Below are 27568 nucleotides of genomic sequence, written 5' to 3' on the forward strand. Positions count from 1 at the left end.
ATGCGTGCCAAGCAGGGTGGCTCTTGGAGGACCCGTTACCTCCCCACTGAGCCAAAGTTACCCAGCAACCGCAGGTCCTTAGGTCCTTTCCTTTTTTCTTTTTTTTTTTTTTTTTTAGTTTTCTTCCTTCTTTCTTTTTGTTTTAACGTGGCCTCCGAAATAAAAGGAGAAAAAAGCGCCTGAGTTACTTGTAGTCATTCACCTTTCGTGCAACTTGAACGTCCATGCAATTTAAAAACCGCTTGCGTGCCTCCAAAGAGATAGGGGTAGCCACGGGTCAGCTGCTTTGCACAGGGAACCCACCTGTGCCAGCATCTGCTATTATTATAATTATTATTATTATTACAATGTTTTGTTTCTCTTTTGTTTGGGTTTTGTGTTAAGATGTGACAGGCCGCAGGAGAAAACTGCCAAAGAGGACTAGTGATGGGAGAGGATTAGTGTATCCTCTGGGGAGGCTCCAGGAGAGCATCTGCCTTCCCAACGCACGGGGCAGCAGGAGCCCCCACACACCTCCTCACAGGTGGCAGGCACAAGCACCCTGGGGAGGTGGGGAAGTGCCGTGACCCCCTCTTTGAGTGGGCTCACAGCAGCTCACCTGCGATCAGGGCTGGGTTCTGGGTTAGCAATAGAGGTCAGCCCATGGCTGAGCTCCCCAGGGACAGGACGGAACAGGACCGAGTCCCCCCACACCCCCAGCAACTTGCCAGGCTACCAGCAGGTTTCAGGAGAACCAAATGGATAAGCGAGGACCCTCCACTGCAGCCGGGCAAGGGAAGGTTTCCGAGAGCATCTCTTCCAGTGTCCCGCAGACCCAGCCACGTTGTCACCTCCTACGGGTCGTTTCAAACACAAAGCAGAGGTTCGCTGACAGAGCTGCTGGGATGAAGCATGGGTTTTGCCGGTTGTCTCTTTCTTTTTTAACCCAGATGTAAAACAACCAGTCATGGTCTCGCATTTCATCTCAAGTGGATGTCAGGACCATTACGTCGAAAGCTTCCCTGCGGTGGGACATGCATCCTGTCTGGCGTGACTTTGTGGTTCTCTTACATAGGTGCGTGGTTTTGGTTCCTCTATGTGTGTGTTTGGCTTGTGTTGAGTTTTTAGGGGTTCCGTTGGCTTTTGCGTTTTTTTGTTGTTTGCTGTTTTCCTCCAGAATTCCAACCCTTTTTTTTCCCCCAATTCACTTCCCTCTCCCACAATGCACTTCCTCACACTCCTTCTCGGATCAGCTCCAAGTCCTTCTCCAAAATTCAAGAATCACCCGCAAGCACCAGCTCATCTCTTCTGGCTGGAGCCAAGCATGACCCTGGAGACAAAGTTGACAATGGCTGCAGCCGGCTGGTCTGGGTCCAGCTCGGCAAAGAGATGGCAGACGTTGTCTGTGGTGCTCCCTTGCTTCCTGGCCACAAAGCCAAAGAGCCTGGGTGTGAAGAAGACAAGAGGCTCAGTGAGGTTTGCCAGCATTGCTGACTCAATGACCACCACCACCCTCTTCCAGCATGGTCTTGCCCACCTCTTTAACATCCACCTCACACAACACAAAGGGAGACATCCCAAAGCAGACTGCATGGAGACCCATCTATTCTTCCCTTTGTTGTAGTTTCCTTGAAGACCAGCACTGTGTTTCTATCAATTCTTGGCCCAACCCCCCTTGCTCTGTTCATCCATGCCACCCTCCCCATAGGCCATCCCCAAGAAGGATGATCATAGCATTGCCTTGGTTTGTGTGATGACTCCTGAAACCACAGGGGTGTGATGGGCTGGCCATTGGGGTAGACCATGTGTGAGAGGAAGGCCATATGGGGACAAGGGGAGCTGGGTGAGACCATGTGGTTATTTCCATCTCTCTCCCTCAGTGAATAAAATGTCCCCTTTTTTTTTTTAATTAGAACATGCAAACTCAAGTTATAAATACAGGGGAACAGAATGTGAGACAGGCCTAGGCCATGGCATTTCTAATTGGAGAGGGGAAATATCCCAGCAGCTGGACCTCCTAATAAAAAACCCTTCGCTAACACAATGGCTAAAATTAGTGGGAATTTGCCCCTGGAAATGGGATCAGCCAGCAGCTCTGTACTCCTGTGGGTCAGAACAAGGAGGACAGGAGAAAAGGAAAGACCTGGCTGGTGGCTCACAGGCCATCAGCATAACCCCTGGCTCTGCTTCACAAGCTAGCTCCCGCAGGCTCCTCTGGCAGTTTCCAGTTTGCTCAGTTCAGGCAGGGCCATGCCTGCTCTAACTGGGAATTTGGGGATGAAAGATGCTTCCCGAGTCCTCGTTCTTGGGTGAAACACTCCTTCACCAAGGAGCTGAGCTCATCTGACAGACAGCCAAGAGGCTGCCCTGCATGATGCATCTCCCAGCCAATGCTCAAACACAAGTAGGAGCCACCCTGACACCCTGGGAGGAATCGGCTGGGAAACACAGCAGATACTTACTTGGCTGGGCCACTGCCATCAGTTTTAGTCCACCTGCAAGGAGAAGAGGAGGTGTGAGGGATGGTGCATCCTGCACCCCACAGAAACAGGGCCATTATGGGGGCCACCACACCAGTGCTGGAGGGCCAGCCTGGCTTTGCACAGGCTTGGCTCTATCGAAAAAAAACTGTTGCAGCTCTCTCCCAATACAAAGATGCTTAGAGACACCAAGAAGTCACCAGAAGTGGTGTTGCCCCACAGTATCCAAGGGGACCTTCAACCCCTGCTCTCCACAGACACAAGTGGAACAGAGCAAGCAAAGATCCTGCTCCAAGGAGCCAGGAGCCTGGGGGAGGGAAAGGGGCAGGGGCCATGTGCTTGCCCCAGGTTAGGGCACTCACTTTCGTTCCTGGGGGTCCAGGTTGCAGAATGTGACAGTGTTGAGGGGGTAGTGTCGTCGGAAGAACAATCTGAAACACAAGGCAGGGAGTGTCAGGACCAGCGAGCCCCCACCTCTGCCCCACCACAGCCCAGCCCCATCAGAGGGGACACTCCCATAGGTTCCCCTAGGATGTTTCAGGAGTCAAGGACAAAGCCCAGCCCTGCCCATGACCAGGTTCATGCCACCCAGGGACATCCTTCATCAGCACACTCCCTGGATCACAGTCCCATCGACTCTGGAGACCCAGGGCAGTGGCCATGGGGACTCTTACTTCCTCTGGTTGTCAGTTAAGGTGATGCCTTGTGCAGAGACTTTGAAGTGGACGATGGTAGCAGTGGGTGTGGGGTCGGCCACCAGCGTCTCAGCTACAGCCTTTGCAATAGCCTGGGGGCCTGTCAGTGACTCCATCTCCACTGAGTTGATGAAGAGGACATTGCAGGCTGGAAAGGGAGACAGCAGGCATGGGGTCAACCACTGCTCCAAGCTACATTGGCCCCCATAACATCCCCTCTCTACTCACCTGCGCCCTGTTTGAGGAGGTCTGTGGATGAGTTGGTGGCTGACGTGGTGTCTTTCTTTTCCTCCATGGGATCTAGAAGACATGGGATAGTTACTGCTGCTCCCTGCTTGGAAACCTACCCCATCCTCATAGCCTCTGGGGGCAGATGTAATCCCTTCTGGTCTTGGCTCTTACCTCGGTCAGGAATGACCAGCTTGCAGGGCAAGGCCAAGGGCATGATGGAGTGCTGGTACACCAGAGCCGAGAGACAGCCTGGGGAGAGAGGGGAGATGATAAGCATGGGGCTGGGAAAAGGGGTTTCCCTGGTGTTAGGACATTGTTGCTCCAGATGGATGGGAGCAGACTTTTTTGCTGGATTTCTTCACTGTGGTCCTAAGGCCACACATGGCAATTCCTCTTACTGAAACCATCATGCCCACGGAGGGCTCAGGGAGCTAGCAGAGATGCCAGGGCCACATCAGGAAGTGCAGAGGTCCTAGTGCAGTGCCTTGGAGCACATTAGCCATGGGATAAACGAAATAAGGTGGGGAGTCCCTGCCCTCCACACTATCCAGCAGCATCATTTTTCTTAACACATGCCAAACGGTATGTACCCATGCACACAGGCACATTTGTGTGCATGACCCCTGAGGCTCCAAATGCCCACAGGGCTTGGTTACACAGGGACAAGCAATGCAGTGGGGGCTTTCCCAGACACCTCACAGCTCTTCTTTGGTAGTCCAGCAAAGGCAAGGCTTTCCCAACCCAACCCCGCGTGTAGTAGCACACTGGGGGCACTCACCAAAATTGGGCTCGTTGGGGCATCCTTTTAGTTTCACACCCCGCGGGCTGGTCTCGATGAGGAAATGTCTCACCAGCTCATTGGTGATGTCTCCTGGGAAGAGATGGAAAGTTCTCACACCACAGCACACCCTCCTCAAATCCAGCCCTTTGCATAGGGTCAACCCCAAGCCAGGTTCCCCCGTGGTGCTGGTGGGCTGGGGAGGCTGTGCGCATTTCACATTCAGATGCCCCAAGCCCTCCACAGCTCAGGGTAGAAGGTGCCTGGTGCTTCCCTGTGCCCTGGGAGGGGAGGGCTCGGAGGAAGGGATCCTGCAACATCAGCACATATCCAAGGGCACAACTGGCTCAGCAGGCACAGCTGCCCTCTCGCCCTGACCAAACGATGGAAAGCATCTCAGCGTGGGATGGAGAAGGGCACACAATACCTTTCTTGTTCTGCTGCATGACCGTGGGAGGTGGAGAAGCTACTTTCATGGCAAGGCCGTAGGCTCCCCGGAAGGAGTGGCTGTCTCGGATGATGAAAGCCCCCGGCTCCCTGTCCTTCAGCAATGCAATGGCTGCAGGAGAGAACAGCAGACCTCAGAGCCAGCATAATGAGAGCCAACATGATCTCCAAAACCAGCAGGCGTGGGTCAGGACAGGGCATCCTGGCTCCATGGCCTTGCAGTAAAACACTGCAAAGTTACTGTCTCCCCTGAACATCTGTGGATGGGGTCTCAAATGGGTTTGTGGCCAGGCAGGGGCTCATGTACCCCCAGGTCCACTGCCCTTGTGTGAGCATCTCAGAGCATCCAATCCCACCCAACCCAGCTCTGAGCAATTGAGCACTGGAGAGCAGGCAGGGACCAGGGACCAAATGCTGGAACCAGGTCCCTGAAGATACCTTATCTCCTCCTTGCTCTCCCCTCCTGTTTTAGCTGTATCTCCAAGACCTATCTGAGCTCACTCAGTTCAAGAGATGAGTGCTCTGCACCCCAAACTGCATAGATGCACTCCATGCTGCAGGGACCAGTGTTCCTCCACCAAGGGGAAGGCTGGGGTGAAAGCCTGAAGCTGAGCTGGACTTCAACCCTCTCTGCAGCAGTCTGAGCATCCATAGTACACCCTCATTCGTCATTCAACCCCTAAGGGAAATCTTTACTAATCTCTGTGATCCCAGATACACCCCAGCTCCTGACCATGGCTCACTCAACCATATGCTTTGCCCTGTGCCATCTACCCACCTTGCTCCCTGGAGATCTCCGGTTTGTACCAGTACTTGGAAGTGTCCTGCACAAACTTGACATTGGCACGAGTCTCAGGGCTGATGTCTGCAAGGAAGGGAAGACAAGAAAAAAGTTAAAAGATGCTTATCTAAAACTCCACATGACTTTTCAGCAGACCTAGCTAAAGCATTAATACCTCTACCTCCTTTCAGCCCCAGCACATTGGTTTAACCTCAACCCAATCCTCCACACCCAGAAAGGCTGACCATCACCTGGAACTTACGGGGACTGCTGCACTTCTAAAGCTAAATCCAAGCACAAGGGCCCTTGAAGGGATGTGCATGTGATGAGTTTGTTTGCCACACAGCCAGAAACAAAATAGGAATTTATCATTTTAAGGGCAACTGGCCAGGTGAAATGAAAGCTGTTGGGAGGAGATTATGTCCAACCAAGAGGGTGGTGGGAAGATCTGGCTTCAGAGGACCTTCACTGCTCTCTAATGTTCAAGATTTGGCTCATCCACCCTAAAAATAAAACCTTCCCTGACCTTTGCTCTGTGCAGAGGAACTGGACAGGTTGACCTACCCTGGGGAAAGCAGTCCCAGCCCCACTCTGCTTCACTCAGTGCCCATCAACAGCCGAGCCCTGACGGGAGCCAGTCCTCAGGCCCTGAAGCTGTTGCATTGCTGGGGCAACATTTCCAATCACCTGCTTGCCAAAAAGCCCAAGCAAAGAACCCACAGGGCCAGACAGTATCTCTGCTGGGGATGTGTTACCAGCCCTCTGCAAGCTGGTCACCTTCAGAGGGAGGGGGGCTCACTCCCCTCCCCAGCCCACTCTCTAATGCTTACAGGTTTTAATTGCTCATGCTTCCCCACTGGGAAAGGTCCCCAGTCATGGGGAGTCATGGGGCTGGGGTGGGTGCCAGCGTGCTCACAAAGGGCTGTCCGCTCAGCAGCGAAACCGGCCCGGCAGCCGGAGCCACTGCTGCCCCACAGCTTTATTCCCCTGATTCTATCAGTCCGATCTTGGCGTCACCAAGGTGTCCCGTAACAGAGCCAGCAAAGGCGTTCCAGGCGCAGTGGCACCCGGGGCACAGCACACCATTTGAAATAAGGAGACAGAGCCACAGTGGGGTCTCAGCAGGGTAAAGCCTGCTGGGAACAGGGCCAAGAGGTCAGCGCATCCCCACGGCAGAGAAAAGCTGCCTCTGGGTGCTTTGATCTCCCTGTACTCAACTCTGGGCGCTGCTTACGGCAGCAATGCCGGGTCAGTGCTTTTCCTGTTTGGATTTGCCATAAAGCACAGGAAATGGCCCAAGCCGGTGCCGCCGGTGTGCAGATGGGCAGGAGGGGTAAATCAGGACGCAGCTGCAACCGCTTCCCCACTGGCCAGTGAGGAGGAGGAGGGAAGAGAGCCCTGGGCTGGGCAGAGGGACACAGGAACCTCCAAAGGCATCCCTTACCTGGCATGGAGAACTTGGAGAAGTCCGGCAGGGTGTGGAAGGTGACGGCACTCCCACCGCTGGGGCTGGACATGCCACTGGAGAGGGGCGAGGATGCCTTGCCATTGACAGTGGCGTAGTTGGGGAGGCTGTTGGAGCGGTCCCCGGCCGACATCCGCCGCTTCTCTGGCAGCGCGGGCTGCGGCGTGGGGCTGCCCTGGTGGTACGCGGCCGAGTCCGGGGAGGAGGAGTGCGGCGTGCTCGTGCCAGGGTAGTACGCCGGCGAGACGGGGAAGGATGGCGTAGAGGGAGGCTGGTAGCCAGAAGAGCTGCTCTGCCGGGAGAGCGTTGGGCGCCTCTCATCTGGGCTGGGGTAGCCATACAAGGGGCTGCCGGGGGGGACAGCTGCGGTTTGATGCCTGGCCAGGCTGGGGCTCCCCGGTGAGACCACCAGGTTGCCATGGGCTGCCACAGCATGTCTGCCCAGCCCGGGGCTGCCAGGAGTGCCACTCATGCCAGGATTGACGGCTCTTCGCCCCAAGCTGGGGCTGGGTGGTGTGTTGGTAGCCACTGTCCGGTGCAGGGAGCGAGGGCTCCCTGGCAGGACATGAACTCCTACCACGTTGACCTGTGGCTGCAGACGAGCTTGGGGGTCTGGCTGGAGGGCAGCTCGGCTGTCGGGGTAGTCAGGGCTGGAGTACGACGAGCCCAGGCCCCCACCTTGGACCATTGCAAAGGAAGATGGAGACGAGTTTTGGTAGCTGCTGTGAGCAGAAGGCATCTGCGAGCTGACAGGTGACCGGTAAACAGGCTCGACCGATGCATGGGGAGGTGTAACTGTGCCATGGGGGCTGCCATCTGAAGGGTAGCTGTGGAGGGAGGTCCTGAGGAGAGATGAGGAGAAGGAGGATTCAGTTCCACTGGTCATTAATGCTGCTGGCTGGCATCCTCCTGTGAGTGGTGCACAAGGAAACTGAGGCACTTTGATAGTGAGCTGCTCAGTTGTTCAGAGGCAATGGTAGGATGGACCCTGCCAGCTGCATGGAGGATCCATCTAAAGCTAGAAGCACCTTGAGTTCCACCATGCATCTCATTTCCCTCTCAAAACACAACTCCCTGGGAGACAGAGCCTTTTTCCAGCTCCTCGCCTAGCAAAACACTCAAATAGTTTCTCCCTGCCAGCCTTTCCAGGCTAGGCTGATGCAGTACACCTCATGGGCAGGGTCAAGAAGGGACAGGGATGGTGGCTCCATCACACCACAGGGGACTGATGCTCAGCCTAACTTAGTGCTAGGGTTAGCAAAGACCTCATCTCTCCTCCTACCCCAGAGGCCAGGTTCCCAGCAAGATGCTGCTGAAATCTATTGACCACCAAGTGATAACCAAGTGGCCCAACTTTGTGTTGCCAGGGCACTGAACCAATGGCTGACCAGGACCCCTAAACCTTACGTGCAGAGACAGAGGTTCTTGCAAAGGCAGTTTCGATGTGGAAGCAATCCTGTGCACCTGGCAGGGTTTGACCCCAGCCAAACAAGCCCCAAGGACCTGCTCCCAGTGCCTTACCCGTCCACACTGTGAATGGGGCTGCTGGTGGAGACAGGACTGGGGGCAGTGAAGGAGTTGTTGAAGGTGCCGTTCCTGGTGGGCACCTCTGGGCCCATGGGCTGGGTGGTGGGCAGGCTCCCTCCCCTGCCTGTCGTGGCTGTGCGGGCCACGGACTCAACGTAGCTCCTGGGCTCTGTGGCAAAAGAGAAGGGGAAACAGATGAGCACACAGCTCTCTTTGGGAGAGGGCCATGCCCTTCCCGGTATCCCCATTTCAGCCAGTAAAGACGCTTGAACTGCACTCCTCCAGCTTCACATTTCCCCCATCCCTCTTCCTACAGGGGCTATGCAGAAACACATGGCTCATCTCAGCCTTTAGGTTGCTCCAAGGGGTGCTTGAAGATCCCAGCCTGAGCACAGGGAGGGGGGTCATTCCCACCCCTTTTCCTGAGGGGACCAGAGCACGTGGGACCACAGTTCCTTCCAGCGCCACAGCCCCTCCACCCTGCTCTTGAGTCAGTGCCCCTCCTTGCCTGGGATGCCACACAGCATACGTTGTGCTCCCTGCTCATCCTCAGCCCCCAAAAATAGAGCCAGTGACACTGCCCAGCCTGCGCTGAGTCACGCGGGACTGATGATGATGACCTGTGGTCCCTGCCCTGTGCGGCCCACCTCTGCCAGCCACCTCCAGCAGCAAACCAGAGAGCAGCTCCAGATATTTCCACTGCAGCATCCAACACAGTCACTCCCAGCCCAGCTTGAAACTGGAGCCCATAAGCACAACCAAGAACAGCAATTTTCCTTTGGAGCTGCCAAGCTGTCCCGTGCCAGGAGCAGTGGGCTATGCTGGCTGTCACCAGCCACAACAGCCGCCAGACCCAGCCTTCCCTCCTCCCTTTCCCCTCTGCCTCCTGCTCCATCTAGGCTGGTCCCCATCCCTACGACAGCCTTTCAGCCCCACCAAAAGCTGTGCTGGAGAAAGGGACTGCAGCTTCAGCCCTGTCCCCTACAGCTGTGTTACACCTCAGCTGGTATATGCCACCCACTGCCTCTGAGCTGGGGCACAATGTCCTAAGCAAGATCCATTGGCATCAAACGCTATGGGCTGGGCATCCTTGCAGGTACCCTGGCTCCAGGCTGGCCATGCTTGAGGCAGTTCTGCTGTAGTAATTAGTATGACAAACATTACTATTATTATCATTATTATTAATATTATTAGTCATAACAGCCAGGCTCTGGCTAAGTCTGCCAGCAAACCAGCCTGCTCACAGCCAGCAATGCCAATGCACAGCTCCATGTTCAATGCCAGACTGGGGGGTGCAAGGAAAAACACAGTCACAGGTCTCCCTCTTTCCCCCACAGCATCTGTGTGCCGTATCCGCCTGCAGAAAGAGGAGGATGAGTCCATCCTTTGGGCTGATCTCCCTGTCCAGCCCTGCTCAACCACCCCAGAAAAGATGTGAGCCAAAAACCAGACCAAGGACCTACAACGTGGGCTGGGTACCAGCATCCAAGGCAGCACACGTGGCTCTGAGTGACAGGGATGAAGCACTGCCCAGGAGGACGCCCAAGGCAGCTGCGAGAAACTCATTGCTGCTTGGGTAATTAAATTAATTTCACAGCTACTCACTTTTCTCCCCTAGCTGCCCACCCCAGACTAAAATTAGCCAGAGAGCACGTATGAGTCAGCCTGCAAGAGGTTAAGACCAAAGGGCTGCGAAAATGCCAGCCCCTCCTGCAAAGGTGGGGGCTGAAGCAAGGCAGGAGATGGGGGCTGAGGGAGGGGGGACAGTATATGTGTGCCGCAGTGAGGTATGTGACCATCAGCACAGGTTGAAGTCGATTGGTTCAATATGGAGAAAAAAAACTGAAGGAAAAAAAAGAGGAAGTTTCAAGGCAGGATTTTTTAGGTTGAAAAACTGATCTTGCTTCCTGGTGGTTTCTTGGAAGAGGCTCCGGAGACGGGAAGACGGTGGGAGAATAGAGAGGCTGTGAGTCACCAGGGAGGTGGGTAGCGGTTTGGGAATGCTGAATCCAAGCCGGGCTGCCACTCAGGCCAGGAATCACCAGCACTGCAACTGCGCAGGGCGGCTGTAAAGCCTCCTCGGAGGTAGCAGCCAGACCCCAAGCTTCTGCACTGCCAGAGCATCCTCCAGCCCCAAGCACAGCCCAGCAATGCAGGCTGGGATCTGCTGAGCAGGGCCTGGCAGGGCAGGGATCCTCTGGGCTCTGTGCCTGGGTGCAGAGGGTGCTAAGTCAAAGCTTTGTTAAGACAAAACGCAGGTTCCCCCTCAGGACTGCAGATTTAACGCCCCCAAAGCCATCATATTATTAGAGGATGAGGCAGAGCAAGAGGCTGGTAGTGGCCACTCAGCCTGCGCAGTATGGGGTCACTGGATATTTTTGCTCTGGATCAACCAACATGCAAGCAGCTGAGCGCCACAGGAAAAGAGAAGAAATGCAGCCTGAGCTCCTGAGGGTTTGGTGAGAAGGAGAGGCGATTATTTGGGTGTTCGGAGGCCTAAAGCTGGACGAAAATGGTAAATCAGGGGGGGGTCTAGGAGGGAAAAGCCTGGTTTTATCACAGCTTTTCATCCTTCAATGCACCCAAAAAGCCATCACTGAAAAATCAGCTCTGGAAGCAGAACATTTTCTTCAAGTAAACACTTCCTTAAATACTATACAACATAAAGGTTTGGGTTATGTGCATTTAGGAACTCCCAAGCAAAAATGCTGACAGCAACCTGAGCCACGAGAAGCACCACAAACTTGCCAAAAAAAGCCATCCCCTCCCCAAAGCCCATATTAAACATACAGTTCCCCATTCTGGCCTCAAAGGCCCAAAGTTCCATTAAAAAAGAAAGCAAACCCCAGCAACTGTCAGACTGCATGTGGCACTCCAGTGAATCACACCCGCTCCCAAAGCCTCTGTCCCCTCCAGGAGAAGTGCCACCCTAGAGCACATGGTGTCTCCTCCATCAGCACAGCCACTCCTGAGCTGACGTCCCACATCAGCCTCATCCTTGGCATCCAGAGGGAGGTGCAGCCCAGGGACAGGCAAGGTGGGGGGAATCTGGGCAGCCTCCCAGCTGCAGGAGGATATGGACTGACCGCCGGCGCTGTGCCGCTGCCCGGGTACTGAGCCGGCAGCAAGCTGGTGGCCTCTGAGCCTGCTGACCTTTTGTGCTGCACTTGGGTTTATTTTCGCTCCAAACAGCAGCAGCAAAGCCAGAAGGGGAGGGCAGGAGCCCAAAACCAGGGTTGGTGCTCCCAGCCCCTGCCAGGCTCATCCAAGGCTGGCCACAACGTGCCAGCATCCCCAGCATGCCACCAAGAAGGATGCCATACACCGACAAAGAGCTCTCAGCCCACATGGATAATTGCCACCCAACATGACAGACCTCCAGGTCCAATTTGGACATCAGAGAATCCAACCATGACACAAGACATGATGTTCCCCTTTTCAAAAGGAAGCAGATGGACAAGACTCGAGCTCCCACATCCCCATGGAACAGTGCAGGGAAGGCTGCTGGCACAGATAGCCAGAGCCTGCTCCGAGCAACAGTCCCAACAGTGAGGTAAGAGGAGAAAAGAGAAAGAAAAGCCTTTCTTACCTTCTCCAGAGTCACCGCCCGCCTCCCCTTCTACCTCTGGGAGATGGAGGGGCAGGGGAGCAATGGGAGTGGGAAGAGGAGGATGAAGGAAGGTATGAGACAGGAAGAAAGAGAAATCAGAGTTAAGCAGCTTTGCCTTGCTCAGGCAGGGGCACACAGAACACAAAGGAGAGCTCCAGACCTCCCCAGCACTGCACCTCAAACCGGACCCCTGGTCTTAGACACACCCAGGGTCCACGTGGGGATTCCAAAGACAATGTCCATAATCCAGAAGGCTGGTTTTGGGTGGGGAAGAGGAGCGACCAAGCAGAGCACCACATGAAGGGCTGCTGCGAGAAGTCCAGCAAGCACCGAGAAAGCATCAGCTCGACCTTGGGGGCAGACCAAAAAGGGTCTGGAATGGGTCTGGCACTGGAATGGGTTGCCCAGGGAGGTTGTGAATGCTCCATCCCTGGCAGTGTTTAAGGCCAGGTTGGACAGAGCCTTGGGTGACATGGTTTAGTGTGAGGTGTCCCTGCCCATGGCAATGGGGTTGGATCTAGGTGATTTTAAGGTCCTTTCCAACCCTAACTATTCTATGATTCTATGATTCTTGCTGGGCGGGCTCAGCCAGGACTCATGCTCCACAAGCTCAGACAGGGTTTGGGGATGTTACACTCAGCCCTGAGAAGGTCCAGGAAGGGGCCCTGGTGCTGGGGAGCAATGAGGTCTGCCTTGACAGGCTGCTCTGGGATGCATCCACAGGACAGCAGGGCCTTTGCACCCAGGGACCGCTCTCCGGAATGGAGAGGGCTCTGGACACTGTTCCAGCTGACAGGTCTGGCTCCTGGAGAGCAAACCTTCTCCAGCTGTGCTGGGGAGGAGGAGGATGGAGGGGGTGAGGGAGGGAAGAATACAAGGCTGGGCAGGAGGCAAGACCTGAGGGTTATCCACCCTCCATCACTAAAGACCCTGCTGGGCTGAGACCCCAGGGCAGCACCAACATCCCCCCACCCTCACACCAGAGTCCCCAGAGGAGGTGACAAAGACTCCAGGGCCATCTGGCCCCAAAAGGGGGTGCAGAAGCGCCTTCTCCAGCCAGGGGACCTTTCCATGGGTATCTTCACAGATACCCCACACCCCCAAACCACATGCACCCCCCCTGCCCACACTCACCTCCCACTGGATGCAGCAGGATCTCAGCCGGGTTGTGGGGTTTCAGCCCCAGTGCTGACAGCGGGGTCTTGGCCAGGCCGGGGGGAGAGCGCACTGTCAGCACGGGGAACACAAGAGCATTAGCAGGGGGGAGGGAGGTAAGGCTTCGGAAAGGCTGGAGCTGCCCAAGGGTTCAGACCCCCCCACCAGCTGCAATGGGGGATTGCTGGGATTGCTGTCCTTGCATAAAGCAATGCCTCAGAGAAGGACATGGATCTCCCTCTCTCCTTAGGAGAGGGCACAGGGCAGGAGGTGCCTGAGAACAAGCAGCCTGCCATTATCACAGGGCTGGCAGGAGAGAAAGGGGGCAATTCCCACCAGGGCAGGCCCAGACCCAATCTCCCAGCACCATCCCCCGAAGGAATGGTCCCACCATGTATAAAGGCACAAAGCCTCTTTCATTGCCCCTGTGCAAGCAGCTATCCCCCTACCCCTTAAACCCACCCCCGCTTATCCCCACATCTGGCTGAGCTGGGACCAGGCTGTCCCAGAGCAACTCGCTACCCCCACAAAAGGGACAGCAGGACTGCCACTCCCGCCCACCCCCACATTCAGGACAGCTCAACGGGCAGGTGAGGATGTTCACATGAGGCATGTTCCCTGAGGGGTGGCAGTGAACACATGAGGTCTGTACCCCTGTCCCCATACATACATACCAGGAGGAGCTGCGTATGTACATATGGCTATGGTATGGATGCACTGTCAGTGCGAGGCAGCAGGGTTTCACGGGGCAGGGCCAACCTCCCCCACCAAATGTGACTCCTCTCCCCACCTTGTCCCATCACCCCAGTGCTCCATGTCCCCACACCAGTGGAGACACCAGGTCTCATCTCCAGCTAGAGGGCACATCCCTCCTGCAGCATTTGAACGCCGCTGACTGACAGCACAGGCATAGTGCCTGCAGCGAGGCCAGGAGGCAATGGGGGGTGGGAGCTCCAAAGGAAAGCCAGACCTGAGCGCAGGTCCCCTCAGCAGCCTGGGACCGGAGCAGCAGAGCAGCCAAGTCCCTGGGAAACCAGACAGCAGCACCTTCCCCAGTGGGTGTCCCACTTCCCCACATCTGGTCAGCCGCAAGCCGCGATGTCAGCTCACACCTCGGTTGGCTGAAGAGTAGCAGGGTCCTCCCAAGGACAGGAATTGTCCTGGGACCATCATCTCCCCACGGATGGGAATCACTTCTGTATCCCCCCAGCAGCACTTTGGCAAAGGCTGCAAGCTGCAGCTTCAAACTTCTGAGGCCTCCCCAGCTGGCGTTGGATGAGAAGCACTGCCTCTGGGCCATGTCCCCAGCCAGGCTGTTCCTCTCACTTCTGCTAGTGAATCATCCCCCAGAACAAGCCACTGTCCCACTGCCAAGGAGCTGCTGCCCCAGGGCCAAGCTCTCTGTCCCCTGGAACAACAGGGCCATTTCCGAGCTGCCAAGCGCCTCAGGGATGCTCCCACACTCCTGACACTGCATCCCATGAGACCAGGCTCAAACATCAGTGGGTTGCACGGGAGGAAGGAACAGAAGCAGCACAGGACAAAACAGCCTTGAGCTCCACAGGCTGAGCTATGGGAGGCACGATGGTCCCATCACGACCTTATGACCAGTACTTGGCATCAGAGGGGGGTGCACTTAGAGCATCCCTCAGCTTTCAGCCCACAGAAATCGGGGGTCGGGAGGACTGCTGCCTTTTTGATGAGTTTCCCAGTTGCCCGGCTGCTCTGTTGCACTGGTCTAGCCCAAGTCCTGCTGTGCTGACTTGAGGCTGCTCATCGGGGTTCACCACTTGAGCCGGTCACACAAACCCGGATCACACAAACCCACCACAGCTGTGCAGTCAGGGTCAGTCAGAAAGCAAGCATGCCGTGCCAGAGGCAGAGACAAGCTGCATGCAGAGGGCTGGCATCTCCCAGACGTTTCCCCCTCCTGCCCTTGGAACAGCGAGCAAGAAGTAGCATAGCATGCAAGGGTCTGTCTGAGCTCCCTCCTGCCTGCCTCCCTCCCAGTCGCATGCTACTGGAGCCTCCCTGCCTCTCTCGCCGTGCCAGTAGGAAAGATTGGGAGGTTCAGGATCAGGATGGGGTGAAAGGATGCTGTCTTTCAGAACCTGCCTCTCTCCTTATCCCACCTTGAGATCCCATCTAAGAAATGCACCAGCGAGTGGAGGGTAGGAAAAAGCTGAAAGGAAAGTACCAAGCATGGGATGCTGATGGCAGTGGGATGCGGATTGCAGTGGGATGCGGATGGCAGTGTGGAGTGGTGGGATGCAGAGGAGAGAAAAGGAGTGATTAACGTGGCAGTGGGTGTCTGGAGCCCGGAGCTGTCTGACCCTTGGCGAATTTCTGGCTTGCCGAGAGCCACCCACCAAGCCCCAGTGCCTCCCGGAGCCGCAGCACTTACAGGGATCAGAGCAAGGGGTTTGTGGTGAGACAGGGAAGGCTGGGGTGGGGGGAGAAATCTCACCGCCGCTGGAGGGTGGGCTGGTGGGGGAGGCACCCTCCATCTCTTCAAAGGCTTCTTTGTAGCTGTGGAGGTGAGGCTGGAGAGAGCAGAAGAAAGGGTCAGTCCCATAGCTATGATGGGCACAAACCTCCAGCAAACCCCGGGGAGGGAGCAGAGGAGGCAAAGGGAAGGTTTCTACTTCCTCCCTGCTAGCCACCACCACAAAAAGCAACACTGTCCCCCAACCCTCCAGGATGCTGCAGATGCTAACCAAGCTTTCTCCCTCCCTGGAGGCACCTGCCCCCCTCATTAGCCACCCCACCACTGCAGCATGCCCCTCACCCCAGCACACCTCTTTGGGCCTCCCTCCAGGGTTGGCTGCGATGGTGCTGACCACCTCAGGCGAGAGGACGGTGGGGCTGCGGGGTGAGCTGGGCTCCGGGGAGCTCTTCTCATAGTGGCTGTCGCTGGGGGTCCGCTTGCGGGCAGGGACCACACTCTCCTCCGGGGGCTTCTCCTGGGACTGTACCCCTGCAGGGCAAGCACAAAGTGGGAGACTGATGAGGAGCTGCTGGCTGAGATGGGGACCAGCAGGAGATGCTCCGGTGCTGCTCTGAGAGGTTTCCCCTGGGCTGTGTGCCCTTACCCAGCAGAGATGGCAGCTTCATCACTCACCTGCATCTAACCCCTGGACCAGCACAGCCAGTTGTGAGTTGAAGCAGATATATCCTACAGTGGTGGCCCAGCACCAAACAATAAGGCAAGGCAGGGTTATGGCTTATGGCTGAATCACTACACTAGCCCTTCCAAGCATCATAAAACGGGCCCAGAGACAACCCCCAGCAGTGGGTGCAAAGGGCATGAGCATCCTGTGAGGAGCCCAGGCAGCCCAGCCACACAGAGCTGGGGAGGACCAGGACCCCTCAATAGCATCACAGTGGCAGAGGAACAAATCCTCCAGCACCAGGGCAGCCACATTCAGCTGCATTGCTGCTCCACACCGCAGGGAAAAACACCCAATTTTGTGAGTCCTCAAGGCAGAGCGAGGATTGGGTCAGCACGAAAGACTCCAACATAGGGATGCTGTAGGGAAACCCAACAAATCGCTGCTGATCTACTACCAGCACAAAGTCTTCGTAAAAAGGGAGACCAAAATCTCCTCTCCATCTCCCCCTAGATCTCCTTTCCAGACCCCAGTGCCAAGAGCCACCGGTGCCCATAGCCTTGGGGGGGGGGGGGAAGAAAGGAATAAGTCACTGCAGGAAAATGGATTTCTTCAGGCTGTCAGGGTCTAATACATCCCACTGGTGATCCCCGTGGGCTGGGACAAAGCCCAGGAATGGGGACAAAAGTGGCACAGGGCAGGGGGGGCATGAGGAGTTGGGATAAGGGGTGCAACCCCAACTTTCCCAGCACCCAGCAAGCAGTGAAACACACTCTCCACCCCATCTTGCCTAATGAAGAGGTTAATTAGGGCTCACGGACAATGGTGCTGGGTTCGGTGCAGGGGAACTGTGCAGAACATCACAGGCACAGCAGGAGCCCACTTCTCCCTGGGACCCCCCTAGCAGCGGGGTGAGCCCTGGTGTCAGCCCCATCAGCAGAAAGGCAGCGCTGTTGGCTCCACCTTTCCCACGGAGCAAGGGAGCGCTCACACAAAAAAAGGAGCGAGAGGCCAGCATCACGCTCCAGGAAATGCACTTTTCAAACACCAACTCCTTTCCCACGGGGTGGTGGAGGAAAACCAGCCATCAGCTGCTTCCCCTCGCTCCCTGGTGGGACCCACGCCTTGCTCCCGCTGACCTCCCCTCTTCACCGCCCCGCTCCGGCACCCTGCACTGGGGCTCTGCTGGCCCCAGGGAAAAGGCTCGGAGCGGGTGAAGGGCTGGGAGCAGGACAGGGAGGGAGGTGTCCTGGGTGCGTTTCTAAAGAATCAGCCCAGTGAACGGCGGCAACAATAAACCCGTGGCTCTGGGGGGAGAGGCGGCCAGGCTGCGAGGCAGGGGACCTGAGCCAACGGGGCCGGCTCCAGTCGCGGAGGCGGCCTGGAAAATTCCACTAAGAGCAGCTTTGAAACACAACTCCCGATCCCTTCTGCAGGTGTTGGCGGGCACAGGGGATGGACAATAAAAAAGCCCGTGGAGGGGACAGGGGGATGGAGAAGGTCCCTGGGAAGCCACCCTGCAGGCATGGCCAGCATCGCACAGAGCCACCCTGTATCTTTTGCCCTGATCTTTGCTTTAAGGCAATGAAGCCCAGAGTTGTGAGCACAGGGAAGAACAAAATGTTTGGGAAAATAAAGCAAACTCTTTATTTTCTTTTTGTCCTACCACTTTCTGCACTATGGGGTATCCTGCACACTGCAGGAGCATCACCAGAAGCATCCCTTGGCCCATCCCAAAGTGAGCTGCAGGGACCAAGCACTGCAGAGAGGCAGGGTCTGACTCCTCAAGCCGTGCACCCCTGCCGTGTTTTGCATTTTCCATTTGGGAAGCACAAACAGCAGCTTGTCAGAGCCCAGCTTTCAGTGCACATCACACATCTGCAGCGTGAGATCCCCTGCTCCATCCCTGGGGCCGCGCATCACCCAGCTGCAGTGGGCTGCATGTGGCCCACTGGGACACCCAGGAGCTCACCGGCTTTTGGCTGCTCCACTCCCCAGACATGGAAAGCAACCAGGGCTGAAGGGAGGGGAGGGAGGAGAGGGGGAAAAAAGGGACTCATTGTTCAGAAGCAGAGAGTGGGAAATTTCATGGGCCGCCTAGAGCAAAGCCTGGAGGAAACCCAGGCTCTAAGCATGGCTCCCCCAGCCCCCTGGGTAATTTATGGGCTGGAAACTACGCTTGGAAAACAAACTCTCCTTTCCCCTGCTCAGTGTGCCCCCTCAACAGAGGCACAGCCTCACTTAGCCATGGCACCACCACCAGCTCCCCAAGGATGCCCTCCCTGGCTGTGGAGGAGGGGTTGCTTGCCATCCAAAGGGGGAACAGCAGCCTTCACCCCGCCCCTTACCCTCACCCCCTCTGGCACTTCCACTCCTTCTGCTGCCCATTTAGCTCTGTAACCTAGCAGCAATCCTCCCCCAGCAAGGTCCTGCCCTTGGACTCAGCACAGCTCTAGGGCTGGGGAAGGGCAGGAGCACAACAGCAGGGGAGGAGGAAACAGGAGGGTAGTTTTGTGGCTGGGGATCCAGATTTCTAGGCAAAATCAGGAGGCAGATGCTTTTTGGACATGAGATGCTGGAGCTACTGCCATGCAAGAGCTGGGTGATACCCCCACAGTGCAGAAGAGAGGGCAAACCAGCATTCCATGGCCCTTGGGACGTAGCACCCAGCACTTCAAGCCAGACAGGGACACTTGATGCCCAGGAAAATGAGAGGTAACAATTAGCTCCCTGCCTTCATGAGGAACAGCAGCAGCCATTGCCCTGTACCTCTCTCCATTGCCTTGTACCACTCCACACCAGAGCCGAACTAGACCTGTCCCACTGGGCACAGACACTTCTACTGCCCTACACTTCCCAAACTGATGACCACAAACAGGCATGACAAAATACCTTACCCTGTTCTGAGGGCTGGGAGGGCTCAAACCTCTTTGGTCTTCCTGAGGACAAACCCAAGGTGCCAGTGGGGAGAGAAAGGTCACCCAGAAAGCTGGTGACGCCCCAGCCCCCTCTTTCCCAAGAGCCCCTCTCCATCTCCCTCCTTCTGCTCACCTTGGGACAAGTGGGTGCAAACCAAGCACCCAGCGGGTCCCCAGCACCCACCACTCAGGGCAGACTCATCTCAAAGGAGCAGAAGTCCAGGGGCCTGTGGAGCTGTACCCCAGCCCTGGGCTCACTGAGAGGTGAGCTACAGCCAGGGCAAAGCTTGGCAGGGCTGGAACAAGGGTCTGCATCTGGCCCAGGAGTAGAACCCCACCAGAGAGCAATGCCAGGTTTGGATGAGATGCAAAACTAAGTGTGGTGGGCAGGGGAGGCTGTACCCAGGGCCAGGGGCTTCTCCATCACTGTGAAGGCTGAGGGGAACCCTGAGCATCACTCTGCTGAGAAAGGGAATCAATCCTGGATATCAATATAATCCTAACCCTAACTAACCCTAACCCTAGTTAGATCTGGGGAATGGTCTCCCAAACCTCCCTCCATCACACATCCATGCAACACACAGAGCACTCAGCATGCAGGGATGCGGAGGAAGGAGAAAGAAAGAAGGGAAAAGGAAGGATGGGAAGGAAGAATGGAGGACAGGGGAAAAGAAGGGTGGATAGGGAAGGTTCAAGGACAAAGAAGGAGGGAAGTGGAATGAACAAACCAGAGAAGGACCGTTGCTTGTTCAGAGGAGGACGGGGGACTTTGGTGCTCTTGTTGAGGTTCCTGAGCCTGGCGTTGTACTCTGCCAGTGTACCAGGACAGGGAGTGCAAGGAGGTGGGAGGTCACAGGGGACAGACACAGTCACCCATGGGGAGAAGGAGGGGGCAGACAGGACAAATGTCACGAGATACAATAGGGACACAGAGAGAGAGAAAACAAGAGAAAATATTAGTTGGGCTCCAACACATGAGCCTGGGGCTGCCTGGTGTCAAGGGAGCTCAGACCCTGCTTGGAGCTGCTTTCCCATCACCTAAATCACCTGGCTCCAGGCACCACCACTCAAACCCACATGGGAAATCAATGGTGGCTCCCAACCACACATAGCCTTGTGTTGTGCAATGCCACAAATGCCATCACCGTCCCCTTGGGGATAGCACCATATCCAAGCCCCTCCATCATGGGACAAGAAGGGATGACCCCAAATGCCCATCTTGGAGATGCGGGGACTTGAAGGACAGCAGGGCCAGCTCCTCTCTGTGGGAAGGCACTGGGACACAAGCACTGAGCTGTCCCATCTCTTCCTCTCCATCACCAGCAGAGGTAAGAATGGGAGCACTGCCCTGCCAGGCACAGAGGGAGGTGCGAGGTGCTCCTCGTTGCTGCACCAGGACACACAGGCAATTTATAGCAACGGAGAATGTAAACAAGCCCGTCCATACCCCACCATCCATCCCATGGTCTGTCCCCTCCCAGCCTGGCCTCAGGACACGTTGTTCCTGGCAGAGGTCAGCCCACCCGCGCTGTCCCAGCTCCAGAGGGGACAGGTGGCTGCAGGCTGGGGACAGTCCCCAGGATGCCTCTCCTCCCGACAACACAGCGGCTGCAGGGGTTGAGTGACCCCAGCCATGAGGACCTGACCCCAGGGCTGGGGGGGGGGGATTATTTGACAGGCACCATCTAACCCCCATTTCCTACCCATTTCAAACGTACTCCTCCTCTCCTGAGGATCCTCCTCTTTTCCACGCATTTTTCCCCTCCATATTTGGGGGAGGAATCTGCTCCTTGTAATATTCAGTCCAGACACACAGCGTGATTTGGGCATCTGTATGTCCTCAGGTTTATTTAAACCCTCCGCACAGGCCCTGGGACCCTCTGTGGATCTGGCCTGGACCACTGATGGATGCAAACTTCCTCTAACACCTCTGCTCCCCTCCGCATGGCTGGCACCCCTCCTGCCCCCTGCCTCAGTGCCGCAGTGACTCAGCCCCACGCCTGGGAGGTTGGCGCTGTTGGATTTTTTCCAGCCGAGGCTCTTCCCCCTCCTTCTAATGCCAGGCGAGCTTCTGGGCTGAGCACAGAGCTGAAAGGGACTGAGCTGCCAAGCCCCAGCATCACGAGCTGGCCCCCAGCCCCAGACCGTCCCAAATGTCACTCCAGAATTCAACAACTGCAGCCGAAGCAGCAAGGAAGAAGGGCACGGAGCTGCCACAAGGTCCTTTGCGTCCCAAAGCCCCTGAGCCAGAGCTGAAGGATGAAATCGAAGGACGTGGTTTCCCCTCCGCAGCACGGAGCAAACGCCTTCATTCAGCCACGGCGCTGACGCTCGGCACTGCACTCAGCCAAGCACTGCACCAAACCCTGCTGGTACGGCTCGGAAATGCCTTTCCAGCCCCTGACCACCGCCTCAAGGCCAAGCCCAGCTTCAAACAACCCCGGACCAAGCTGGCTGGGCCGCTGGGGCAGAAATGCTGCTGCCAGCCCATAGCCTGGCCCCCATTCCAGCAGTACCCTGGCTGCTCAGGGAGGAGGGCCATGCACCCAACCCAGCAATCCACAGGGAAAGCCAGGGCTGAAATTGGGTAGGAACCCAGCTATGTTAAACACAAGGCAAGTGCTCTGCTGGGACCCCACACCGGAGCACCCTGCAGGCAGAGTGTCCATCCTGTCCAAAGTGGGGTCCAGGTAGGGAACCCTCAGCCAGAACTGAAAACATCTTCCCAAACTTGGCCACATTCTCCCCAAAACAAAAACTTCCCCCCAGGACCCAGCAAGCGGCCAAGCTCCAGGGGACAGACCAGCCTGCACCTCAAAGGGTGAGGATGGGGAGCCCGACCACCATGGCCACTCCCTCTCCCCACCCCAAAGGGTGATGCTTCTGCAGATGGCAAGTTGCAAGTGGGGGGAGTCTTGACAATGGAGAGCAGCATAGGCTGGCCCCCTGCCCAGCGTGCCTCTGCAATGGATCACTCAGTCCCAAGCCCAGACCCGGCATGAACAAGGAGTCGCCGCATCTCCCATCCCAGCTCCACCGCGCATGCCACCCCCACGGGTTCCAGCTTCTCAGGACACGCAGTCACCCCTGTCCCCCCAAGGAATCAAAGCATCCTACCTGCCACCCTGTGGGCCACCAGGCCCTCCAGATTCAAGGGTTCTTCTCCCGACCTCGACAGGTCTTCATAGCTCTCTGGTCCCTTGAGGGGCATCTGGGTTTGTGCTGGGACGGTGGGGGAAGGCGGGGAGGAGACGAGGAGCTGCTGAGACCCCACGGGGCTGTAGGAAGTGCTGAGCGGGAGGATGCCCATGGGTGGTCCGGCTGGGGCATGACTGTAGCTCCTCGGCTCCGGCACTGGTGCCGGCTGGTAGTTGTAAGGCGAATAGGCCTCCCGGTACTCATGCACCCCATAGTCCAATTCCCCTGGAGGATAGGCTTTAACCCCAGGCTCGGACACCACGGGGCTCACAGAGGTGCCGAAGGACCTTGGCTGGGCCACCTGTGCAGCCGGCCGGGCATAGAGAGTGGCACTGGGCTGTGCCAGATGGGAGGAGCGCAGGGGTCCCGCCGCCGGCTTGTCCTGGCGGGAGGCAGCAGGCACACTCTGAGACTTGTGGACGGCAGGCGCGAGGTCCAGCATGAGGATGTCGAGGGCTTCGATGGACTGCTCAATCTCCCGGCGGGAGGGCGCCCGGGGGAATTCGGGCATGCTGTGGCTGTGCGGGGGCACCAGCTGCAGTGGGCTGGGCTGGGGGCTGCAGCTGGACACGCTGGGGCTGTGGCTCTCCATGCCACCCTCCTGCAGCCGGGAAGGTGGCCGGCTCCCTCCTTGCTGCTGCCAGGAATTCAAGCCCCTCTGCACGGCTTCCCGGCTGCTGGTGCTGCGAGCCGGGGCCTGGGGCAGTGCTGGGGTTGTGCCATACTTGATCGTGTCCACCGCCGGGAAGGATCGGGAGCGATAGGTGCCAGGGGGGTCGTAGCTGTACAGGTAGGGCTGGGATACAGGCAGTGCATGGGGTTGGTGCCAGCCCGGGGCATGGGAGCCCTGTGGGCGCTGTGGGTAGCCAGCCAGGTGCTCCTGGGCGGATGCTGAGGACTGCAAGGGGGGCAGTGGGTCACGAATGTGGTGGCCCATGAGGGCATTCTGGTTGTTGTAGGAGTAGCCACCGTTGGAAAGCGGCTCACCATCATACAGCCCATCCTTCAGCAGCTTCTCAGCCCCGTTGCAGCTTGTGGGGCCATTGGGTAGGGAGGAGACGCTGCCCACCCGGGGTGCCTCTTGGTAGCCAGCCTCACTGGCGATGGTGGTGCCATCCAAGGAGGAAAGAGTGCCCAGGCTGCCCACACTGTGCCCATCCTGGTTGGGTAGCTCATCATCCAAGATATCTGTTTCCCGCTCAGCCACCAGCACCGCAGCATTCCCGTTGACATGCACCTGAGCTGGCACCACATGGCGGCCCGGCATGGTGGGCAGGCGCGCTGGTACGGGGCCAGGCACGTGGTTGTGCATGGGCAGAGCGCTCTCCAAGCCAAAGCCGACAAGGAGACGATCCAGCTCCCGCTTCTCCTCAGGGCTCAGCACCGCCTGGCCACCGGGCACCGCAGGCACCGCCGGCTCATCGGTCCGGTCGGTCTTGGTGGAGGCGGTGGAGTTGCCCGAATCGCTGCTCACCGAGAGGGTGTGCTCGACGTGGTTGGGTGCTGCCGAGAGCAGGAGGCGGGCGGCGTTGACGGCACCAGTGCTGCCGTGCAGGGAATCTTTCTTCTTCACTTTAGCGTAGAGGCTCCCGTCCAGGGGCCCTTGCGTGTGCCCAACCTCTGCAAGGGGAGAAATGAACACGAGACCCCAGATCAATTCCTGGCTCTCTGCACGGAGCTAATGGGTCCCATTAGCCGGTCGTTTCGATCTCTTCCGTGCTGCCAAACGCGTAACGACGAGCATCACCGTCTCCTCGGCACACTCCGCAATCCCACGGGCGCCATCATGCAGAGACACCGGAGCCAGACCCCCCCATCCCCATGCCCCCGCTCCGCATGCTGTCCTGCCCTGCCCTGCAAGCACCGCCTGCCCCGCTGAGATTCACCACATATCCCCCCCTGGTTCCAGGTATCATGCCTAGCAAATCCTCCCCGTGGCTGGAGAGGGCCAGGGCTGCCCATACAGGCTGCCATCACTGTTCCACAGGGCTCAGCTGGCTCCAAAGGGCCACACGGCGCTAGGGAGATGAACAGAGAGGGTGTGGGAGATGCATCTCGGGCCGTAGGAGAACGGGTGGAGGAGGTCAGGATCTGGCCTCGCAGCTCTGTGTGTCTCCAGCTGGATGATGTACGCAGCCCACGGGTGAAGGACACATGAACCACAGACCCACGTTCCCCCTCCCTGCCCGCTCTCCTCCCAGATGATGCACGGATCCAGACAGCTGCCCATCCTTGACATTTTCTTCCTTGGCTACAGGCAGGCTCCCACCCTTTCTGTCTTTCCCTCTCTCAGGATGGGTGGATCTGCCCCAGACCTTTCCTCAAGCTGGAGGCTGCCCCAAAGCTCCTACACAGGCAGTGCCTTTGACCAACCCTGAACAGGAAGCATCTGTTCTCTGGGGAGGCACTGAACACCTCAGCACTGTGATTTAAGACCAGTGCAAGCAGCCAGCTCCACTCTGCAGCCCCAAATGGCTGGGGGGGCAGCCAGGGCACAGAAGCATCACCACCAGCAACACTGCACCCCAGGTCTGTGCTCCCCAACTCCCACCACCCACAGCAGCCCCCAACACCACAACCAGCTGTGCCCTTTAACCCTTTCTGGATGGGGCAGCCAGATTCTGGGGGCACAGAGGGACCCGAGCCACTGAGATAGCAATGGGGGCAGCCCCCCAAGCTGCGTCCCCCCCCCAGCCAGAGCATGCACGGCACCAGCCCGGCTGCAGACTCTTGTTTTTCCAGCTCCCTGCCGAGGTTTCCTGGAAGGTCCCGCGAGCAGTGTTAAACACTTTCTTTTGGAGGAAAAAATGACTCTTCCCTGGCGGGGGGCCAGGCAGCTGACTCAGGAGCAGAAGATGGCCCTAGCACGATAGTGTGAAATCAGAGCGCTCCTATCTGCAAGCAAAACACTTCCGAAAGCCAGCCCGGAGCCGGGACGGCTTAACCAGTCCCACGCCACTACACCTGCGCCCCAGCAGCTCCTGCACCACCCAACTGTAAAGCAGAGGGGGGCAAAAACACCCAGCGTGAGTCCTCCCAAGTCAGGGCCCCTCCTTGCTGCTGATTTCCACTCCCAAATCCCTGCCAACAGCATCCCATGGAGGCAGCCAAGTCCCAGAGCTGCCCTTCTTGGATTGAAGATACCCCAGGACCATGCTGCAAGGTCCTTTCTGAGTACTCTGCGTGGGAAAAGATGAGGTTTCCACAGGTGAGGTTCCACAGTTTTTCCCAGAGACTCAGAGCTCCTTCATGCAGTCAGTCTAGCCAGGAACCAGCAGCATTTGACTCTGCAACATCTATCATACTGGGGGAAAAGGGAATAGAGGGAGAAAATCCCTTCCCGTGGAAAGAGAAAGGAAAAAGCAGCATGTTCAAAGGCAGCAACAATGCTGTAGAGGCTGAGACATCACTGGGAGCCAGGGAAAAGGCCTAGCCTTCCTGTGTGATGGCAGCAATGGGTGCTGGCCAGTCCAAGGAAACAGGGAAGGAGCCAGGCTGGGGGCTGGGATAAATAGGGCAGGGGAATAGAAAGGAAAAGGGAATAAATAAATATAAATGAAAGCACATGGCACCAAGGGAGAAAATAGATGGAAAAGGCTTCAATTAGACTGTGGGCTGGGCACCACTCATGACTAGGAGAAATGTCTCAAAGTGGGGTCACGATGGGGTGCAAAGCAGTTCACAGCAGCACCAAAAAGCCCTGAGCGCCCTGTCCCACCTTCCCTGGACCCTCCAGCACCACAGGGACATGGGGCCTGGTGGCACCACCCCAAGAGCAGTGCTAGAGCAGCAAGAAGATGAAGGGGCCATCACACCTCTACCATCAGCCAAGCCCTTGTCCCAAAGCTGCTCTGCTCCACACCCGATTGCCCACTCTGCCCTCAGTCCCATGCACACCATGGTCTATTCCCTGCCATTCCCCACCACTCCCAAGCCCCCTCCACCAACCCTGGGCCATGCTATCACTTGTATGACCATCTATTGCTTGCCACCTGAGAAGCTGAATAAAATTCCCCAAAAACGACCAAGGAAAGGGGGAACAGGCTGCCTTAGCCAAAGCAGCCATACCCAAAGCAGCAGCTCCCAGCAAGGTCAGATTCCATCCCTGAAGGTCAGAGCAGCTCCAGCCTGGCAGTCTGTGCCATCCCAGCGTGGGCTGTGTTTGCCCAGGCAGGTCTCAGCCCTGGACACACAGCTCTGCTCCGGCTATATGGACGTGGCTGGGGAAGCGGTGAGCCCAGTCTGGTCCTACCCCTGCTGCCAGGTTTGCTGCCCTGTCTCGCCAATGCTCTGCCCTCTCCTTCCCCAGCACCCTGCAGCTATGATCAGGAAAAAAACTGGTCCAGGGCACACATGACAACAGAAAGGGGGGGTCAGCTCACATCCCCAAAATCCCAGCCACCTGCCTCATGCCTAATGGGGTGCACTATACAGCATCATGCATCAGCACAAATGCTCTGCAGAGTGCAGAGGATAAGGATGAGGCACTACTGCATCTCCCCTGGTCCCCAACAGCATCCCACCTGCTGCCTCCACTGCCCACCACCCAGAGCCGGGCCTCGGGGCATCCCTGGAGCACCAGCTGGCAGGGAAGATCCTGGGGTCCCAGGACCCTTTGTAGAATGAAGGATGCAAGCAGAGTCCTATGGTGAAGAGCTCAACCCCCACAGCTCTGGTTTCATCCTGTGCCCAATTATGATAGCAAGAAGTAACCCCTGAGCTGTGTGTCATCAGGACCATGAATCACCCACCCACCCCCAGACCCTTCTCCCATCCCATCCAGCTCAAAGAAAAGCAAAGTCAGGACTTACCAAAGGGAACGGGAAAGAAAAGATCCCAGGCGAAGAGAAGGAGCAGGCAGCAAAATCGCTTTCCTTTGCCCCTTCCAGCACCAGAGCCTTCCAGGGGCACCTGGCACAGTGGCAGCTCCAATGGTGTCCACAGCCAGCCCCGCGTGTCCGTCCGGGACAGGAGCCGACAGCCCAGAGCTGGCTTTGGCTGTCGTTTGTCCCTCTGGCTTTGCTTTCCCTCTCACAGAGGGAGATACTCCCTTCCCAGCGCCGTGCCCTGCGGGGCCAGCAAGAGGGGCACCCTGACGGCAGCAGAGTGCCCAAGGGGCTCAGATACAGGGTACCCCGAGGACACGGAGCACCCCCAGGACACAGGGTGCCAGAGGGGAGGATGGAGGAGAGGA

General features: G+C 57.2%; 1 protein-coding gene across 14 annotated transcripts in view; it reads right to left on the reverse strand.

The window, feature by feature from the left end:
* Nucleotides 1–997: 997 nt before the first annotated feature.
* Nucleotides 998–27568, reverse strand: part of TNS1 (tensin 1) — a 118055-nt gene continuing 91484 nt past the window's right edge. For 9 of the 14 annotated variants that reach the window (XM_061370207.1, XM_061370204.1, XM_061370203.1 and 6 more), the window contains 16 exons: nt 22294–23994; nt 19905–19985; nt 15947–16125; nt 15553–15691; nt 13128–13220; nt 8378–8552; nt 6836–7698; nt 5389–5475; nt 4591–4722; nt 4164–4256; nt 3557–3634; nt 3383–3454; nt 3134–3302; nt 2822–2890; nt 2442–2474; nt 998–1423 (listed from right to left, as the gene is read on the reverse strand). In XM_061370207.1, the coding sequence (XP_061226191.1) occupies nt 1279–1423; nt 2442–2474; nt 2822–2890; nt 3134–3302; nt 3383–3454; nt 3557–3634; nt 4164–4256; nt 4591–4722; nt 5389–5475; nt 6836–7698; nt 8378–8552; nt 13128–13220; nt 15553–15691; nt 15947–16125; nt 19905–19985; nt 22294–23994 (4109 nt within the window). In that variant the 3' untranslated portion in view covers nt 998–1278. The remainder of the gene's footprint in view (nt 1424–2441; nt 2475–2821; nt 2891–3133; nt 3303–3382; nt 3455–3556; nt 3635–4163; nt 4257–4590; nt 4723–5388; nt 5476–6835; nt 7699–8377; nt 8553–13127; nt 13221–15552; nt 15692–15946; nt 16126–19904; nt 19986–22293; nt 23995–27568) is intronic. The other 5 variants (XM_061370201.1, XM_061370212.1, XM_061370202.1 and 2 more) reach the window with 5 other exon arrangements.

Source organism: Neopsephotus bourkii, unplaced genomic scaffold, assembly GCF_033783945.1.
Source record: "Neopsephotus bourkii isolate Nb327-2 ecotype Australia unplaced genomic scaffold, CSIRO-AGI_Nbou_v1 NB_1526, whole genome shotgun sequence".
NCBI lineage: Eukaryota > Metazoa > Chordata > Aves > Psittaciformes > Psittacidae > Neopsephotus > Neopsephotus bourkii.